At 38.7% G+C, this 20,455-nt stretch overlaps 1 protein-coding gene across 1 annotated transcript; it reads right to left on the minus strand.

The window, feature by feature from the left end:
• Positions 1-2,564: 2,564 nt before the first annotated feature.
• On the minus strand, positions 2,565-20,404 carry UTP15 (UTP15 small subunit processome component). Its single transcript, XM_007438622.3, has 13 exons — positions 20,283-20,404; positions 19,169-19,346; positions 18,435-18,527; positions 16,615-16,799; positions 15,380-15,558; positions 14,661-14,786; positions 14,137-14,272; positions 12,078-12,162; positions 10,521-10,667; positions 9,425-9,526; positions 7,612-7,745; positions 4,925-4,983; positions 2,565-3,294 (listed from the first exon to the last, which is right to left on the minus strand). Exons 2-13 carry the CDS (start codon positions 19,256-19,258, stop codon positions 3,101-3,103), a joined length of 1,530 nt encoding a protein of 509 aa, XP_007438684.1. The 5' UTR covers positions 19,259-19,346; positions 20,283-20,404; the 3' UTR covers positions 2,565-3,100.
• Between the last annotated feature and the right edge of the window lie 51 nt (positions 20,405-20,455).

Below are 20,455 nucleotides of genomic sequence, written 5' to 3' on the forward strand. Positions count from 1 at the left end.
TCAAACAGGTGCCATTACTACAGGTAATGAGTGGAGGACAGAGGAGCCTCTTAAAGAAGTAGTTACAGGTCTGTGAGAGCCAGACATCTTGCTTGTTTGTAGGTGACCAAATACTTATTTTCCACCATGATTTGCAAATAAATTCTTTAAAAGTCAGACAACGTGATTTTCTGGATTTTTTTTCCCCATTTTGTCTCTCATAGGTGAGGTATACCTATGATGAAAATTACAGGCCTCTCTCATCTTTTTAAGTGGGAGAACTTGCACAATTGGTGGCTAACTAAATACTTTTTTGCCCCACGGTATGTTGGAAATGTGAACGAAAAGGGACTTTTTATCATCTTTGGTGGACATGTGATAAGGCTAAAAATTTTGGACTCAAATACACATACTAATTCAAAAGATTTTGAAGATTAATATACAGTCAAAACCAGAGACATTTCTTTTGGGCTGATGGACAAACAATTGTTTTTATATATGATAACTGCAGTGAGGCTTTTACAGTGGGGCAAAAAAGTATTTAGTCAGCCACCAATTGTGCAAGTTCTCCCACTTAAAAAGATGAGAGAGGCCTGTAACTGTATGTGCTCAAAGATAGACTCAACATTACCTACAATAGAAGAATGGATGGTAATGTTGATGGAGCTAGCTGAGATGGTTAAACTGACAGCTCTGATTAAAGACATTGACTAATTTTAACACTAATTGGAAGCCTCTTTTGGGCTTTTTGTGGAAAACAGAAAAAAATGAAATTATGATATATAGATTTGATGATTAGTAAAATTAAGAGATTATAGAAAAAATGGATGTTAAATTGTAATCTTAGAATAAGAGTTTAATGTATGTTTTACTTATATCTGCTGTAAAAGAAGTCAGAAGTCTTTTTTTTTTGTATGTTTCTTTTTTTCTTTTTCTGCACTTCTGCTTGCTTGCTTTCTCTTTACACTTACTTTCCTTCTATTCTGTTTCTCAATTATTAGTTGTTAGTTTTTATCTTTCTGTTTTTAAAGTTTAATAAAGTTATTATAAGGAAAAGGCTACAGGAATTGATGGAATATTTCCAGAAATATGCCACGCAACAGAAGAAAAACGTGTAAAAGTTCTAACCAAACTATGCCAGCAAAGCTGGAGAATGGCACAGTGGTCAAAAGATTGGAAGAGATAAGTACATATATCAATACCAAAGAGACTTAACTGAGTATGCAAACTGTTGCACAGTATCCTTAATTACGATGCTAGGCAAATAATGCTTAGGATCATCTAACATAGATTAGAGACCTACATGGAAAAGGAGATGCTAGATCTTCAAGATGGCTTTAGAAAAGCTAAGGAGCAAGAAACGAATATGTTGGATAATTAAAAGACAAAGAATACCAAAAAGAAATCAGTATGTGCTTCCCTGATTACAGAAAGGCCTTCAATTGTTCATGTCAAGTTGTGAAATGTCCTTAGGAAAATGGGAATCCCAGAACATCTCATCCTCATGGAAAACCTATACACAGGTCAAGGAGCCACAATATACATGGAGCTCCTCCAGATCAACTCCAGGTCAGCAAAGAAGTGAGACAAGGCTGTACACTGTCCCCTTAGTTATTTAACATATATGATGGATACAGATTGAGGGAAGCTGGATTAAAAGATGAGTGTGGTTTTAAAATTGGAGGAAGGAACATAAATAATCTGTGCTGTGCTAGTAAGACTACTCTGATAATTGGAAATGCAAATGATTTTCAAGCTTTAGTATTGAAAGTCAAGAAGCACAGTGACAAAACTGGACTAAGACTAAAGAAGGCCAAACTAATAACAGCAAGAACAGTAACTGTTGATAATGAAGATACAGAAGTGATAAATAGCTTCTGCTTTTAAGGATCAATTATCAGTAAAGAAACCAGCAATCAGTATGCTACAGACTAGCACTTGGTAGAGTAGCAGTGAAGGCCTTGGAAGATACTCAGATGCTGTGACATGTCTGTATCTACAAAGATCAGAATTGTGCAGACAATGGTTTTCCCTGTGACAATTTATGGAAGGGAAAGTTGTACTTTGAAGAAGCAGGATGGAAAGTATATTGATGATTTTGAACTCTGATGTTGGAGAAGACTCCTGAGAATACCATGGAAAGCCAAGAAAACAAACAGATCATTGAACAAATCAATCCAGAGTTTTCACTTGAGGCACAAATGACCAGGCTCAAATTATCATTATATGAAGACTTAGCTCGATTGAGAAGTATATATAGCTGGGAAAACAGGATGACCAGCAGCAAGATGGATGGACTCAATTACAGCAGCAATGGGCGCACCATTAGAAGACCAGAAGGAGCAAGCTAGGAACAAATGATCACTAACAGTCAACACCACTTGATGATACATAAACAACTAGTAATAATGGGTAAGTTTTGCATTCTTGGCAATTAGAAATAATAATCAGACAATCCTGGAAACATTATCCAAGAATAATTTGCCATTTGGATTAGATTCCTTAATAATCCTAGTTGTTGGCTGACAACCTGTTCTTATTCATATCATGTGACGGAGAAAAAAGATACCAACTATTTAGTCAACTGTTATCATTTATTTTCATCTGCTGGGATATCAACATAAAGTACATGTTTATGATAAATTCTTATCCTTAGAATTTAAAAATTTCAGAAAAGATTCAGATTTTTAACAGAAATAATTTTGTTGAAAGTTGACATAGAACTATCTCCAAAGACTTGGTTTTCCCAAATGAAAGCAGACCTAATTAAATACAAATGGTCCCATGAGAGAGATTGCAAGTATAGTATGATACAGTTTTCTTGAAGTTCTGACATTTATTTCTACTTTAGCAGCTGATGATTTAATGATTGGAAAAATATTTGAATAATCTAAAATAGGGAGCCTAATGAATTTGCATAAATAAAAGGATAGTTAAATAGCATTTGAATTTAAAAACCCACCCCGGCTGCACTAAAATATTTCCTAAGAGGTCTTCACTCTCCAGTCAAATGTAAAGTTTATTTTTGGGGGGAAGGAGGTATGTAAACACATCTGGTGCAAATAAGAGCCAAATGCAAAAATTTCACTGGTGAAATTGCTCAGCACAGTTCCAGTGCTTTCTACAGCTCAACAGCTTTGTCCTCATCCATGGAACTGGATTTTTTTCTTGTCATGGTAGCAAACAGTGCATCCATCATCCCCAAAACTTCTAGCAATTCCTCTTGGTAATCAATCTCTTTCTCTACAAGATTTTGAAGTTTCAGAAATTGCTTATCAATGACTGAGGATTGTCCAATCACAGGCATATATATATCTGGAAAAGAAAAGATGCAAGTTAATGGAATTTGTGTGCTTAATGGGGCTTAATGTATAAAATACAAAACTTATTAAAAATTTCCAACTGCACTTTTTCTAGAGCAATTTTAAGCAGGGCATAAACAGAAAAATAATTTGGTAGCCAGAGTCCTGCCACTATAGAAGAGGGTGGAGAAGGTGATTATTTTCCTATCTGTAGTTCCTCTCCTTCTTGCCCCTTGACCAACTGAAAGTAATGGCTGGGAAAACACCAGTGCCAGTCTAAGAGATAGGGCAACAAAGGGGCACAAAATTATCCATGAACCATCTTGAGGACCCCCGATTTTAGATCCTAAAAGGTAAAGATGCCATCAAGTCCAGTTCAACTGCTAGTGACTTCATGGATCCTTTCATGCAGTTCTCTTGGTAACAATATGGAAGTGGTTTGCCATTGCCTTTTTCCAGGATATTTTTCATATATAAATTAGGGAGATTACAGAATTAAACATTTCAATTTTTTAAAAAGCAGAAAAATATGTATACAGAGTGAGCAAGAGAGAATATTAATATACAATTACATGAACTGAAATTTAGGAAGCATTGTTCAAGTATATAAACTCAAGTCTCAATACTCAAGAGTTTTTACATGACAAATCGAAAGGTACAGGTAGTCCTCGCTTAACAACCCTAATTGGGATCAGAATTTCCATTGCTAAATGAAGCAGTCCTTAGGCGAAACACCACATGACCACACTGCTTAGCAACAGCAGTTGCAGTAGTTCCAGTTGCAGTCGTTAGGCAAGAACCACGCTGTCGTTAGGCTAGGAGCTCATCCTTCTCCTGCTTGGCCGTGCTTGCCTCCATTTCAACTCCCCCCACCCACTTATCTCCGCCCCCCCCCCCCATTTCTGCCCTTTTGGCTGACCTGCATTCTGCCACCGCCACTGCCAGCCAGGCATGCCTCATCAAGCAGCAGAAGGAAGAAGATGACGGTCAGCTGGGGGTGGCAGGGCTTGGCAGCAGCAGAGTCCAAGACAGCCAAAAGGGATGCAGGGGAGATAGGTTGGGGGGAGTTAAAGTGCATGCTCCAGTAGTAAATGCCAGCAGGCTACCAAGCACCCAAATTTGGATCATGTGACCACAGGAGAGCTGCAACAGCTGTAACTTTGAATGGTTGCTGAACAAGGACTAGATTGTTAAGTGAGGACTACCTGTAAAACAGAAATCTTCCATCCACATAGTGAAATATATCAAGCAGGCCTAGCCTTAAACAGGTTATTGCATCAACTGTGTCTTTGATATTGGGCTAGTTTTTGATATGGTAACAACTAGCAACTTCTATATAGTACATGAAGGCCATGTATATTTTTACGTTTTGGAACATGGAAGGTTTGCTTCTACTGAATTAGACAATCTAGGTCATGGATTGGCTTACCATGTAGGTCACTAAGTCTTTCCTGGTCTTTATGGAGATCCGAGTGACTGAACCTGGAGCCTCCTATATGCAAGCATTCACTTTCCCATTGAGCTCTAGCCACCTCTATACTTCTTTGTGCATTCTACTCTTTCATGAATTACAACATGTTTGCAGTTTTGGGATATCTGGGTAAATGTCAATTTTATTCATGTTATTTAATATCTGAACTTACCTATAATCATTTCTGCAACATTTATCAGTACAGGAGCATATCTTGCATCAGTCACATTTCTGCAAATGTAATTAATAGCCAAATGTTAAACTTCATATAATGTTCATTTTTTTCACTTTTAATGACCTATAGGAGAAAGAAAGAGGAAACGTGGTTCTTCCTTATCAGGAAAAACCATCCAAGACACATCATGGTTAGGAGCTTTTCTCCACCTAGCACCAGTCCCCTGGAACCAACCTCCCCCATGATTATAGCCTGGGGTCAAGATGTTATCTATGAAGCTGGTTTAAGTATTAATTCTTCATGCAAAGTAATAATTTCTAATAATTGTTTAAATGTTATGGGTTACTCAGGCTACTGAGATTCTGTATTTTAGTTGTGATTTTAAATTAGATTGTAGTGCATTATTGTATTAAATTCTTGATGTTATATTGTCTTATTTTGTACTAGGGGCACATAAAACAGTATTACTATGAACCAAGTATTCAAAAGAATTCAAAATTAAAACTAATTATGTATATTTTGAAAATACGCTTGAAATCAAAATATCTATACTGTTTGAGAGTTGTAATGCATAAAGCTGAAACTAACTTGAAACAGAAAAATAATTGGTTTTCATGAAGTCATCAGGTAGCCTTCTTCAGATTTAGAACTGTCAGTTTTTCAAGGTAGGCCAAGTCAGGAAACAGACTCCACAAAGACTACTGGAACTTTACTTTATTGTTGCAGGACATAACAACAGAATCTTGAAAGCCTGACAGAGATTCTCTTTCCCTCTTCTTATACCAAAGAGAATCAAGGTGGAGCAATCTTGAGTTTCTTTCTCATTCCCTCCTCCCTTCCTGGGCTAAGTTAGTCATTCAGTAAATGGTTACTGAATACCATCTTCATACTCCTCTACAAGAACAGATGTTGTGTAGTTCAGGAAAGGATGGTACACAGACCAAACAAGTCAGAGGCAATGGAGGATGGGAATAGAATTTGCTATTTTTTTTTACTCCTCTCCAGTCCTTCTTAATGCAATTTAATGACAGGGTGTCATCCTCCAACTTGGCTTTTCAAAAAATTCAGCCGCCTTCCACAACAACAGCTATAGAGCAGGACCATCCACAGAGAAACTGGCCAACTGGAAAAACAGAGAGGACTGGAGCATTTTTCAACACAAGCAGCATGAGAGGAGGATGAAAAGAGGGGGGGGGGGAAGCCAAGCCAAAAATAGGAAATTCTTTTGCACAGGAAGTGGCTAGGTTGTGTCATAGCCAGGCAACATATAAAGGCACCTAAGGAAAAGCTCAGCATATACCGGAAGAATATTTCAAAGTAATAATGATCAAGACTATAAAAGCACAACAAGTCTACAAGTTGACAAACAATTGTAACATCTAGAATTTAGCACAGGAGCATTTGAGTTTATGTTAAGACAAAAATACCATAAATATCCACACTGTATCACATTATTAATGATGAAAGAACACACCATTGCAAAGAAAACCCTCCAGATCCAATTCCCATGAAGGAAGGCTAAATGTCAATGTAATTTGGATTAAAATTTCATGGAGGGCAGCCTGAGATCTGAGAAAGAATCCAAGACAGAAATAGGAAGCCCAAGGTGAGGAGATTGAGTAAAGCGTGCCAGGTGGACAACAGAGACAACATGGTTCTTAAAGAATGGCTGGAGAATGACCCTTAGAAAAAGGACAGAGAAACAAGAAAAGGCTAACAGAAGGCTCCGATGGTCTCCACAGAAGCTAAAATCAGGAAAAGCTGCATACAAGAAGGAAAGTGGTCACAGAACAAAAGCTAGCTGTAGATGAAAAACAGAAATAAAATCCTTCTGGATGTATTCAATGAAAGGAAGTACAGTGGAACCTCGGGTTACGAATTTAATTCATTCCGTGACTCTGGTCGCACCCCGAATTGGTTGCAACCCGAAGGAAATTTCCCCATAAGGTTCAATGTAATTACCGTTAATCCGTTCTGGCGTGGAGGACAGGGAGGCGGCTATTGCTTGGAGGGAGAGTCCCCCTCCCTATGATGTGTCAGGGGTGGAAAATGGCCGCGGACCACGTGTCAGGGGCGGAAAATGGCCACGGACCACGTGTCAGGGGTGGAAAAATGGCCGTGGACCACGTGTCGGGCGGGAAAATGGCTGCGGACCATGTCAGGGGCGGGAAAATGGCCGCGTATCCTGCTCGTACCCCGAGGCGGAGTTCACAAATCGAGGTAAATTTTTGCTGGTCGTAACCCGAAAAGTTCGTTAACAGAGGCATTCGTAACCCGAGGTACCACTGTACAGTAACAACTAAAGCAAAACTGGAAATCAGTACATACAGCATATATAATTAAATGCCAGTTGTAGTTAATGCTGTAGCATTGTGATATGGTGATCCTAAAGAAGCCACAGACAGAGAAAAATTACAGGAGAAGGAAATGTATATAATGTGTTGATTTTAAACTAAGCAATCAATTATTTATAAATAAAAGCTAATATTAATATTCCTATGGCCCTCTAAACACAGCTTTCACATTCTGGCCTTTTTCCATTCCCATCTGATCTAATAAAACTCATCCAAACTTTAAAAAAACGTATTTGAAAACCCCATCATTCTAAAAGTAGAATACCTTCGGCAATTTATCCCAATTTGGATTACTATAGTTGGCTCTGACAACTAAGTCCCGGTAATCACCTTATTAAGAAAGAAAGGAGGACACTGAGCTGCTTTTCATCCCGCCCAGCAAGTGCATTTTTCAGTGTTCCTCTGCGGCTTAATTCTTGCATGACAGCAACTGTAACTTCTGGTGGATTCTTTTTTTCAGGACCCTAGAAGTAGAAAGCATTCAAGAGAACACCTTTACAATAAAATGTTCTCAGGTATTTAAACAACTCAAACGTCTTCAACTCATACAGAAAAATGAGCTGATTCAAAATGGAACCGTTTACATTTAAAAGCCATTCATGGAGCAGTTTGTTGCAATCTTGTCCAGATCCTGTGCCAAGGACATCACATCTGTTAAGGGTCTTGACTGCAAGGAGCTGCTCAAGGATCATTAATGAAACACTTTTTATTTTCCAAACCAACCTGAGACTGTTTCTGGCAAATGCCCCCCCACCCCCCACCCCAGTTTACAGGAGTAGCAGATTACATAGCTATTGGCTGGATGCAGGCATCATGCTAATTCATAGTTATTTCTGGGCCAAGGTAATCTTTATATTTAGCTTTCTTATATGAATAAATTATATTTCAAAAAATGGCTCACCCCACTTTTACATTTAATGATGAAAAGCAGATAAAATTTCCTGCAACTAAATGTGAAAAGCACATAAAAATATTTTAGTTCCACTTTTCCTTAAAAATTCTTACATACAGATATAAGAACCTGAACTGGACAGAGGCCCCAGGTCAGCAGCAGAGTATATGTTTTGCACACAAGTGGTCCCTGATTCAAAATCTAGCTTCTCCAGGAGGGAAAGGCACCAATATGAAATCCTACAGAGCACTTGCTAACCTGAATGGGGAAACCACTTAACTGTCTGACTCCAACCTATCCAATTTTGGCCCACGTGGCCTCAAGTGAGTCTCCTTCTTTCATCAAACCACCTTCTCCTCCCTGGCATAATCTCTGTGTGATCTGTCTTCAGGTTTTAGCCACCCATCACTGTACCCAGGTAGAAAACACATGAGATGAGAATCATGTCCATGTTTCACCACTTTGTTTCCTCCTACAGACAAAAGTATTCCATGCAGGGGAAGGTGGGAAAAGATGGCTCCCAACTTTGCTCTCTACCAACGGCCTTTGTCCATGCAAGAGATGGAAACAATGGTTCTCATCTCCTTCCAAATGCAGAAGTGATACTCTGTGTGATGGGGCTTTTGAGGGAGAACTTCACCTGCCACCTTCCAATCTGCAAGAATAGTGGGGAACTGAATCTAGTCCCCAGGCCAGGCTCTGTTCCCCGCCCACAATGTGGAGTAAAAGTTGCTCTGATGCAAATTTTTCAGAAATACTGATAGCAGAGGGAAAAGTGTTTATTTTCCTCCAGAAGATATAAATCAAATTTCCAAAATTTGAAAACCTGAAATGCTTTTAGCAACATCTTTTACCAATCTAAAATCACTTTGATACTTTAAGAATGTAAAATGTAAAACAGCAGTAAGAGAACGTTTGTTAACCTTAGGACTATCTGTAATCCTGCAGTACTGTGACCTACACTATGATCAGAGCTTTGTAAAACTCTGTTAACATATAAAAAGAGTTAAACAACACTCAAAACAATGTCATGTCTTTATATTTTCCTAGTCCTTCATGTTTCTTCATCTAGAGTCTACAGAAGAATTCTCTAATAACTTTTCACAATAAATGTTTAGTATTTCCCACTATTAACAATAGTACCAAAGTTACTGCATATATAGTAGAAGGCTTGTGTTTATGAAAATATTGATCAGATTCATTGCAGAGAATTTAAAAGTAAAACAGATGATTCAAGTAGTGTCATCTTACTTGAAGCACTGCATCCAGAGCCTTGGAAACCTGGAAACTTCGCAGGAACTTGTCATATTTCTTCAAATAGTTCTTTACAGGCTTGCTGACAAATATATCTTCCTAATGATGGAAAAAGAGTCAGAGAACAGACAACGATATATGGTAAGTGGCACAAAGAATTATTCCTATTTTAGCTTAATTGTTTTCTTGTTTTATTTTATTTCTTCTGCCAAGAAGAATTTAGAACCAGATACAGTTTGTTCTTATCAAGATTCTCTTTTATCCAGGTTCACTGCTTCATATACCTGCATCATGGAAAAAACAGGGTACTGATTTCCAGGCTCTCACCAGATTAGATAATCTTAGGTGGTGATCTTAAACATTATCACTGGAACCCAGAATACCTTCTGGACCATCTCCCATAACACCCTGCCCAGCCCATACAAATGAGTGGAAACGTTCTTCTCTGTGTCCCAGCAATGGCAGAGCTCCTTCAGGGGAGCCAAGAGAAAAGGCATCCTCAGCAACCATAAGTAAACTTTGGAATTTCCTACCTGGCACCTTCTCTGGTGGGAACCTCTCTACAGGCTTTTCTAAGCATTTCAAATAATCACGCTTTTGTGTCATTTAATTCTTCACTGATTTAAATTGTCATCTATGCATTACAAGGCCAGGAAGGTTATAATTTTTATATAAGAAAACAGATCCTTTTATATGATAAAACAGATCTAATTAACTCAATGAGACATAGCCTCAGTAGACAACAGACTGCTCTGTCTGTAGGCCCTCCAAACTCTGTTCACTTAGCTTTGAACAAATATGGTTATAATTTGATTTCTTCTATGACCAAGTTTGCCACCTGCCACTTCTGCATTTTAAATGCTGAAGTTCAATATCCAGTTAACCAGAAGCACCTTTGTTTAATTAAGGTTTTTTTAAAATCTGTTTACCCTAGCTTAGCTTTTCCAACCTGGTTGAAAACATCTAGTGCAGTGGAAACATCCAGTGAAATGTAGCCCAATTAATTACCCCACACATCTTTGTTCTTCAGTTCCCACATATGCCATTCACTAACAAAAAATAGGGCTTTCTCTGAGCATCTTCTTCTGCATACCTGCTTTGGCAGATAGTTTCTTCCTTTCACAAAGGTTCGGTATGCAGGCCTTCTCCTATGAAAAACCTCTTTTTCTCCTTCATGCTTCCGATGTTTAACATTCAATATGCCATTTGTCATGCCTACAACTAGAGCTTCATCCTCAGGCTAAAAAGGAAAACAAGGTTGGCTTAATCCATATATTTAGTTCCAAGATATTAATTTTATGAAAAGATTGCATCACAGAGAAACCAGCTTCTAATATAACATATGAAGAATCATGTTACAATGCCAAACTGGAAGATTTTGATCAAATAAAACTATTTCAAGTTATCAGGCTTATGAAGTTAAACCCAATCCATTTTTCTAGCCCTACTGCCCTATCCATTTATTAAGAATTCCATTGTGTTCAATGGGGCTTACACCTCAGTAAGTCCCTTTCATTTGCTCTGTTCAGCTATTCATGCACGTACTTAAAAGCAAGTCAGTTCAAAGTAGCTAACTCCTTAAACAACCTCCAAAATGCAGTGAATTCCCTTATCTTTGGCCCATGATCCAAAACAAGAAGTTTAATTAATAAAAAATGAGGCCACATTCTTGTTAGAGCCCTTTTCTAAAACATTCCTCATGTCCTTCCATACCTGTGCTGCAACAAACTAATGTGGTTAAAGATTTTAAATTTATGTAATCTTTCCTAACTGATATTCTCCAGTTACGCTGGACTACATTTCCCGAATTTCCAGACAGCCTGGATATTGATCATGTTGTCTAGAAATCAGGAATTATAGTCCAATGCATTTGGAGGCATCATGTTGAGGGAGACAGTACACAGACCAACATGGTGTGATAGCAGTACAGTATTATTTCATGACATACAGCTACACTTTTTTTTAAAAAGCAGACTTAATAATCTGCCTAAAGCAGCCGTAGATGGCCAGAAGTACTCAAAGGTCAGCCTAGAGAACACATATTCCAGGCAACATTATTTGGCTGTTGCCAGGTCAACAAAGCATGTCACAATTGTTGTGGGGCCACCCTATGGAACAGCCTCCCCACTGAGGTTCAGATGGCCCCAACCTTATTGGCCTTTCAAGAGGCCTTAAAAATATGGCTCTCCCCTCAGGCTTTGGGGCCAGGATATTAGTGGAGCCTGGTTTGTAGGTTTGTGCTGTACTGATTAAGGAGTTGAGTAGTTTTAGCTGGTGACTTTTATTGTTATTTTTATATGCATGTTTTTGCTTTTATTTCTTTATTAGCCACCCAATTACTTGATTTATATGGGCAGCCATATAGATTTGCAGAATAAATAAAGTTGAAAAGCATGACATTTGCACAACTGCCTTCTTTAACAAGATCCATTTTTATAAATGTTTTTGTATCCAGCAGGTTATATTGAAAAACTTAGACTGACAAAATCTTTTCACTGACAAAATCTGATGGCCTACAAAATAAAAGAATGGCAGGGTTCACACATTATGTTAAACCAAAAGCAAACCAAACACATTTGGCTTAGAACAATACGCAGATCCAACTGGTCGTTATCTGTACACCCACCAGAAGATTTATTATACCACTTACAGCTAATGCAAGACTGAGAATTGATGCTTCATAGTTAAAGCTGTGGACTACTTTGTAGGAAGTTGTGCTGTAAATCTTCACATGCCTACAAAAGAAAATGCCCATACCATATAGTGAGCCTTTGCTGTAATTTATAAGTATTTTATAAAATAAAATAGATTACACAATGTTGTTGATAGCATGTCATTTGATCAGAAGTGGCAATCCTTAACTGTGCATGTGTGCGATTGCAGGGAAGCCACAGAAAGCGGGCGTGGGATGCATGCATGTGTGCAATCGCAGGGAGGCTGTGGAAGAGGGTGTGGGGTACGTGAGTGCATGTGTGCAATTGCAGGGAGGCCAAGGAAAGAGGGCGCGGGATACTTGTGTGCGTGTGTGTGCTATCGCAGGGAGGCCTCAGGTGCTTGTCCTTGCACCTACTCTTCCCACTGCTCCAGCAGGTAAGAGAAACTTTTTTTCTTTTCTAACTTTTTGGCTGCAGTGCAAGCAACCTCACTTACTTAAGGGTCTAACAAGCAACTAGGTGCAAGGACAAGCACCTGAGGCCTCCCTGCGATAGCACACACACGCACACAAGTATCCCGCGCCCTCTTTCCTTGGCCTCCCTGCAATTGCACACATGCACTCACGTACCCCACACCCTCTTCCACAGCCTCCCTGCGATTGCACACATGCATGCACCCCACGCCCGCTTTCTGTGGCTTCCCTGCAATCGCACACATGCACATACCCTGTGCCCTCCTTCCACAGCCTCCCTGTGATTGTATGCACCCTGCACCCTCTTTCCTTGACCTCCCTGCACTAGCACACATGCGCCCTCATTCCCAGGCCTTTCTGAGCTTGCACCGCACTAAGCACCTCCTCCCCCAACTATTGCCATCACTAAGCAATGCAGTCACGTGATGTCGCGCTTTATGATCACATTGCTTAGCAACTGCAATCCCAGTTCCAATTGCAGTCGTAACTCAAGGACTACCTGTATTTGGTTCTGCTTCATGGGACAGCAGGAAGAGCAATCCAGCTAAGGATAACCTCTGTTAGAAAATTTAAGTGACCTGGTAAGAATTTATAGCTGGATCTACTCTCAGGTTGATTCATTTTAACAGAATTGCAAGATATAGGTAATAAATATACGACTGACAAGTAAGCAAACAAAAACCAATAAGAAAAGTACTAGACTGGATCTAGAGTTTGGTTTCATGCAAAGGAGCATTTCTTAAAAGAATTCTGCTCAGAACGCCATGGCGTATGGGAAGAGCAGATAATTCAGTTTCTTCTTGCAATTCCTAGCATCACCTCCAACTGTCCCAAAGGACCCAGCAGCCCACCAAAGCCAGTTTTTAGGGGACCTTGGGTACGTGAAGAGGAAGGGAGGGTCAGACAACATACTACCATTTCTATCTTCTCTTCTAAATTATGGAGGGCCAAGTCTGAATTCAAGCAAGGGGCAATGACCTACAGCTCTGCATCAAAAGTATTCAGTGGGAAACCAAAGAAATAAGTGCACTAAACTTTGGAGAGTTTGAATGTACCTGAAACAACCCCTGACATTCCCAATATTCCCAGCCAAACACTGAAGAATAGCCCCAGACTTTTTACATCATGCCATGACATCACCAGCCCCTCAGGAATTCTGATGAAAAATATTTTCAAAAGTTGCCTCAAGTTGTAAAAGTGATACCCATCACTGATTTATGCAATTACCATACAGACAGCTCTGCTTATAGTTTTAACTCTATGCATCCCTTTCTAAGAACGAGTCTCTTTGCTCATGCATATGAATAACATTGTCATACTTCTTTTAAGCTAATGGAAAGACAGCAATCCATTGATGGCACTGAAACCACATCATTAGACCTCTAGCCCTGATTCTGGGAGTCAGTAGGCATCATCCAGACTTGCAAGTTTCACCTTTCTCTTCATACTCTTGGTATTCTGGGAATGCTGTTAAGCTGTATTCCCAGTTTCCTATTTTGCAGTTGAATATACTATTCATTGCACAGAACTATTCGTTAACAGGGCATAAAAAGTTTGAAAGAAAACACTGAAAAATACAAACCGGTCTAGGGAGCCTGAAAGCAGCCTCTGACCAGAGCTGCTCAGACACAAACAGGTTACAGTTTTATGGTGATTTCTCAAGGACACTAACAACTGGCCTCCTTTAAGGATATCCCAGATTTTAATGTAGCGACCACCTGCAAAGTTTAAAAAAATAGTATGTTTGTACAGTACATACATTTTTCTTCAGAAGGCAATTTCCATAGTCTGCTTCTCTTCCCATTCTATTAATCACCTTTTTCTTTACTGACAAAATGGCTTCTAATGGATTTCACTTGAAGTGGGATGAAGGAAACCAGAATATAACTTAGAAAAGGCTCACAAATGCCACCACCCATTAATCCAACTGCAGGTCACTACAGCTTACATTACAGCTTACATCCTTCCCCAGCCCATGCTTGTGTAATGCAAATAAAAAAGGCAACTGAGAAACAGAGTTTTTGCATATGGGAATAAATACAGGATGTTTTGCTGTAAATAGGATGGGAAAGAGAGATGGAGAAAACTGCTGATTGAATGAAATACCTGCTGTCACAAGAAGACCTTCAGAAGGAAACAGATTAACACTCTCAACCGGCTGCCCGTGTTCTATCCTCATGATGCTTTTGTCTGTCCGTGTATCAAATACTTTTACTGTATGGTCATAGGAACCTAGAATGTATCCCAGAAGAAGAAAGGATTTAGCAGTTCACAACATATGAAGGAACAGCATATGACTGTAAGTGCTTTTGTTCAGACCTAAAACACAATCTAACATGGGGGGGGGTAGGTTTGCTGGCTTTTTATGTGTACCAGCTTGTCCTACTTGTCTTGATCAGGATTGTTGTAATTTAGGTGCCTGTTTCTAATTGTCCAATGTGGAAAACTGATAAAATGATTACTGGTTTGGTAATTAAATATTTGTAAGAAGAAAACCAACCTCAGCAATAATCAAGATCCCAATGTAAGAGTATCTTATAATCTGAAGTCAGATATCCCATCTAAGGATTTCATCTTCTGATTCCAAAATGTCTTGGCTACAGAATTTTGAATTAGCAAACTACCATTATAATTAAGTCATTCTTACAAAATCAAAAAAGAAATGAAATGTAAAGCGGAAAAACAACCTGAATCAGGAAAATCAATAAATTTGAACATAAATAACTAGGAAATTTATAACTAGGAAAATATTGTGACAGTAGAGAAATGAAAAGATCATTCAGGAAGTCATTTTGTCACCAGTAAATATAAGGTAAATCACAAACCTGTTACAAAAAGATCTGCATTGAGTTTACTAGTACAGCCACATCTTACATAGTCTGTGTGCTCTTTGTAGCATGCTATTTCCGATGAGGTTGAAACATCCCAGACCCGTGACGTGTAATCATCTGCTCCAGACATTATTCGGTACTTATCAGACAGAAATCCTACAACATGTACTGCTCTACAAGCCACAACACCAAAAACAGTGAATAAATATAAAGCCATCTCAATTTTTGCTATAATTAAGATGATGTACCTTTCATAGCATGAAACACTGGGATATGTATATTCTATTGTTTCAGAGTATTAACACTGTTTTCTGAATTACTTGAAGATTATCTGAGTTACCTGAAGATCATCTGAGATCATCTCCATCAGTTTAAAAAATAAACACAAGACAATATATTAAAGATCTATGAAAATAATCTTTATAAATAGGGAAAAACCAGTCCACCCAATTCACATGGAGAAACAAAGAAATTGGCTGGGTTCACCCATCACAGTAAACAATAATGGTCCAGTTGTTATGGGTTTAGCATGATGTGCTAAACCAGGATATTATTGGCTGCTTATAGGCCACTAAGAGTCAATTCTGATTCAAGCAGCCTATAAGCACTACAAATAAATAACTAAACAAAAAACCAAATAAACCTTTATTAGCAAATAAAATTTACTCAGTAATTAATATTTTAAAATTCTTTATTATGCATAAAAACAGACACGCTCTAGCCACATTTTTAAAACACACAATTATGAAAGTTCTGCTTAGACCAATAGTCAAACATTTCCAGACTGTTAATGTTTTCAGTAACATTAATTAAAAGTAAAATTAATAATCAATTTATTAATAACTTTTCCTTAATTTTTCAGTACTCAAAAATTTGAAGGTAAAAAGGATTCCAAGCAGCAAGTTTTCTGTCACAATCGAACAGACAATTCTGTATAAAATGCCAAAAGTCTGCACTTTACATCATGATTGCATACAAAGCACTTTTTAAATAATGTACTGTGACTAATGATATTATAGAGTATAGACCCAATAATTGATAAAACAATGACAACTTATTACTTGTAAACATTATCTTTACAACGTAATTAACACATCTGTTGATTAACTGAGAAAATGGATGCTTCAAAACATCTTTTCTTACATCTGAAATCACAACTACTCCAAAGTACACTTGTAGATTGAAGCAATCAGGCAACAAATCAAATATAGTTATGTTCTCATACTTACTTAGTGTGGCCTTCGAATTGCCTTAATGGTGCTCGCCCAGCAATGTCAAAGATGCGAACGCTACCCTCTTCACTGCCAGCAACAAGCAGTTTCCCATCCTCTCGATATGTAGCACAATAAGCTACATCTTTGAAGCGAGAAAATGTTTTGATTGGCTCTTGCGAATATCGTCCATAAATGTGAATCTAAAACAACATGTAATGTACACATCTTCATACTGAATGACGCTGGAAACAGCCAAAAGCTTTGCTGCTTGTAGCCACATTCATGCAAGAACCATCCTCCACATGGCTATTCCAATGTCAATAACAACCCTGACCTTCATTGTACAGCCACTACTGTGGCCTCTGTGGCCAATGTGAAATGGCCAAAAAGTAGCTCTAGTTTGCAGCAATGCTTTTTTTAAAATTTAATAAATTTATGTTTAACAACCTCCCATGATGCTCTTTATTTTCTTCATTTTTGACTCACTATATACCTTTGCAGCAAAGCATGAAAAGGGTTCCTTGTTCTGGCCTTTGGACTAATGAACTTGTCATACGGCATCATGATTTTGAGTTTGAGACCTCCGATCTATAGAGTATCTCTTCTCTGCAGAACCAGTTCTCTCTCAGATATATCTAGAGCAGGGTTTCTCAACCTTGGCAGCTTTAAGACGTGTGGACTTCAACTCCCAGAATTCCCCAGCCAGAGTTGAAGTCCACACGTCCTAAAGCTGCCAAGGTTGAGAAACCCTGCTCTAGAAGCTCACATTTATTGATAAACCATTGTTTGGTATCACAAAGATAAGCACAGGGATCCTGAGCATCACATGTTCCCTCTCCCTAGGTAGCCTAAAAAGAAGCCTGGAATGTTTATTTTCCTTCTTGATTAACCTAGTTTGTTATGACTTATGAATTCATTGAATAACCACTAATTCAGCTTTCAACTGTCTACAAAACTTTCCCCTGGAACAAAACTTCAGCAAGATTAACCAATTTAGAGTTTTAACATGGTTACACCAGAAGGAAAAGAGGACTGTGTGAGCTTAAGGCCCCTGAAGCTCATTGTTACTGTATAGAAGTCTGGCTGGAGGGTGATCAGTTAGTCCCTTAAGGGGGAGGAAACTATTATTTCCCCCCCCCATCCATAGATCTCTCAGCTCTCTCAGAGAGGCTGAGGATGATTTTACCACCTCTGAGGAAATGAACTGAGTGAACATCTGCTGCCTCTACTACAGCTGTTGAAAATGGCCCAGGGAAGGGAAAGATATGCAGGAGGGGATGGAGGACAGACATGCCTCTAATGAGGCAGCTGCTTGAAAGATGAAGCTCTGAGAATGGTGGTTCCAACTTTCTGATAACTCTGTGATGCAGCCAGGAAGAATGAGGGTCTTCCTAAGCCTTCAGAGGACCTGACAATAATGAAAAATAAAATAAAAACATAAAAAGAGCAGAAAATCAAGATGAGCTGGGAGCTCGTGCAGAGACCTGCGTATCAGAGAGAGAAAGATTAAAGAACTTAGAGGTAGCTCTCTGGTGACCTAGTGGCTACAGAAGAAAATTCTTTGCTACTGTGGCTAAAGTGAGTGGAAGGAGCAACCCAACTAAAAATACCCACCAGGAAAAAAAAAGATGATAAAAGCCCTTTGCATACAACAGAACTGAATTGTCTATGCATTGTTTTGCCTGTTCCAGCACTTGGACACATTTGTTCTACTGCAGTCAAAATAGGATGGTACAGCAAACAAATTAATAGAGATTCACTATAATATAAAATAAAACTAGACTGTGAAAAAAATGTAGATAATTTAAATAAAAAAATTGTAACTTACGCCTTACCCTCGATGAGGCTGTGACAGCATAATTGTATGGAGGAACTGGAGAAAAGTCTATATTGTTCACTGCACCAAACTCCTTTATCTGAATGGGAGTCTGAAAAAAGGTAGCACAATGTTAAACATATTTAATTTTTAAGACAATGTCATTAGAAAAATATTTACAGAAGACCAAAGAGAAAAGTGACAAAATCTTTTTTAAGTTTAAAAAAACAAAACACTTTTATTCTCAGCATTGCAACACCATAAATTGTAACAGGGTACATGTACAGTGAAACCTCATTTTAACAGACCATTTGGGGGGAACGGATGTTAATTACTCCCAAATTCCATAAAATAAGAAAGTAGGTCCTCATGGTGATTTATTTCATTTGTGTAACATCTTTATTATGTAAATTTACATTACATAAATATAATTTGCATAATTGCTGTAGTTTTGTAAAATGTAGGTTAAATTACTGTAAATTCAACTGCCTCATCCAGATTACTCTGTATGCAGCCGACTTGTCTGGCACTTATGGAGAATGTTTGGATGGAATCTGATCCATTGAATCTAAAGTCAGCTAAACTGGGGATCGATTAAATCAAGGTTCACTCACGGATGGGAGAGTGCACAAGTCATATACGAATTTTGCATTTTTTTTCTTTTTTCAATTAAAAAAAAAAGCAAATCAGGTAAGATTTACAAAAAATTGACTATATCAGTTTCAATTCCTATAATTAACTATGTGTTATTACCTTATAATTCTTCCAGTACAAAGTATCCTTTGTAATTTTCTCTCCAAGCTTTGGAAATGTCTGAACTATTACAGGTTTGTAATTTGCCATTATTTCTTAACTGAAATTTCTTCCAGTAGCGGAAAATAATCTTCCACCTGTAAACTTCATAAGACTAGAATAATCGTCTAGATGCAACCTTTTAAAATAAAAAGCAAATAGGTTTGTTTAAAATGGAGAAACAGGTAAGGATACAATTCTCCCATCTTCTTTTATTTAAAATATAAGTATGTAGAACAAATATTAGAATTCAAATTACTGCTCAAGACTAACCTGCTTCACTCATCTTGACAAATGGGTGGCAAAATCCCATAATGATCTACAATGCATTTGTTACACTTCATCTAAAACAACTATTTTATTTCCCCTTTCCATTCAGTGTTTAATATCTAAAATGAAAAATCGGCCCAAAACCTTCTAAACCAACTGAAGATTTGTATGTCTCCTTGAAGCCAATAGTTACAGGCTCTGAACAGGTGTATGAGCAGAATTCTCAATCAATGTCAACTATCACACCCTTGGCAAACTACAAATGACAGCTGATAGCTGATTCAGAGATACATTCCCGACTTCATAAACCGTGTTTATGACAATAAAGGGTATGTTCAGTTCCGACCAGAAGATCCCGATTTGCCATTTTAAAATGAAAGAAACCAGATTGGTGACAGACAAAAGGGAGCACTTTTTCTTGCTGCAAAGTAGCTACTGCCTGAACTCAGTGATACCAGGTGTGCCAGTGGCGCTGCTTTCAGAATTCACTTGAAGGTTTTCCAGGACCATCTGCCTCCCTGTTAACAATGCAGGCAGGCAAGCAGGTGTTAATCTAATCTAACCTAACCTAATGTAATCCTCCTGTAGCATTTCCTGGAAGGGAGACGACATGATGGGGAAAGCAGCGGCTCTTCCTTGTCTGCCTGCCCGACACTAAAACGCTACAGTCCACCGACTGGGGAGAAGAAGAGGAGTTGGGGCTAAAAACGCAAGAGCTAAACCAGGAGAAGGAAACCATTCCGTTTCCAGAAGCGGGGGGCCGTTCGCCTCTCCAGGAGTCCCCCCATGGTTAGCTCGCGGTTACCTGGACCTCCGGGTCTTCTCACTCACGCTGCCTCCAAGGGAGCCGCCATCGCAGCGCAGAACGCTACGGCTCAGCGCCTACGTCATCACATCGCGCCTCATCCCGAACTTCGGCGCTGGCCCTGGTGAGGGCGGGTGCTTTTCTCATTCGCGGCGGCTCTCGCTTCCGCTTCC

This window comes from Python bivittatus, unplaced genomic scaffold, assembly GCF_059951505.1.
Source record: "Python bivittatus isolate LINGU-HERP-01145 unplaced genomic scaffold, Pbiv_v1 ctg000850_np1212, whole genome shotgun sequence".
NCBI classification, from domain to species: Eukaryota; Metazoa; Chordata; class Lepidosauria; order Squamata; family Pythonidae; genus Python; species Python bivittatus.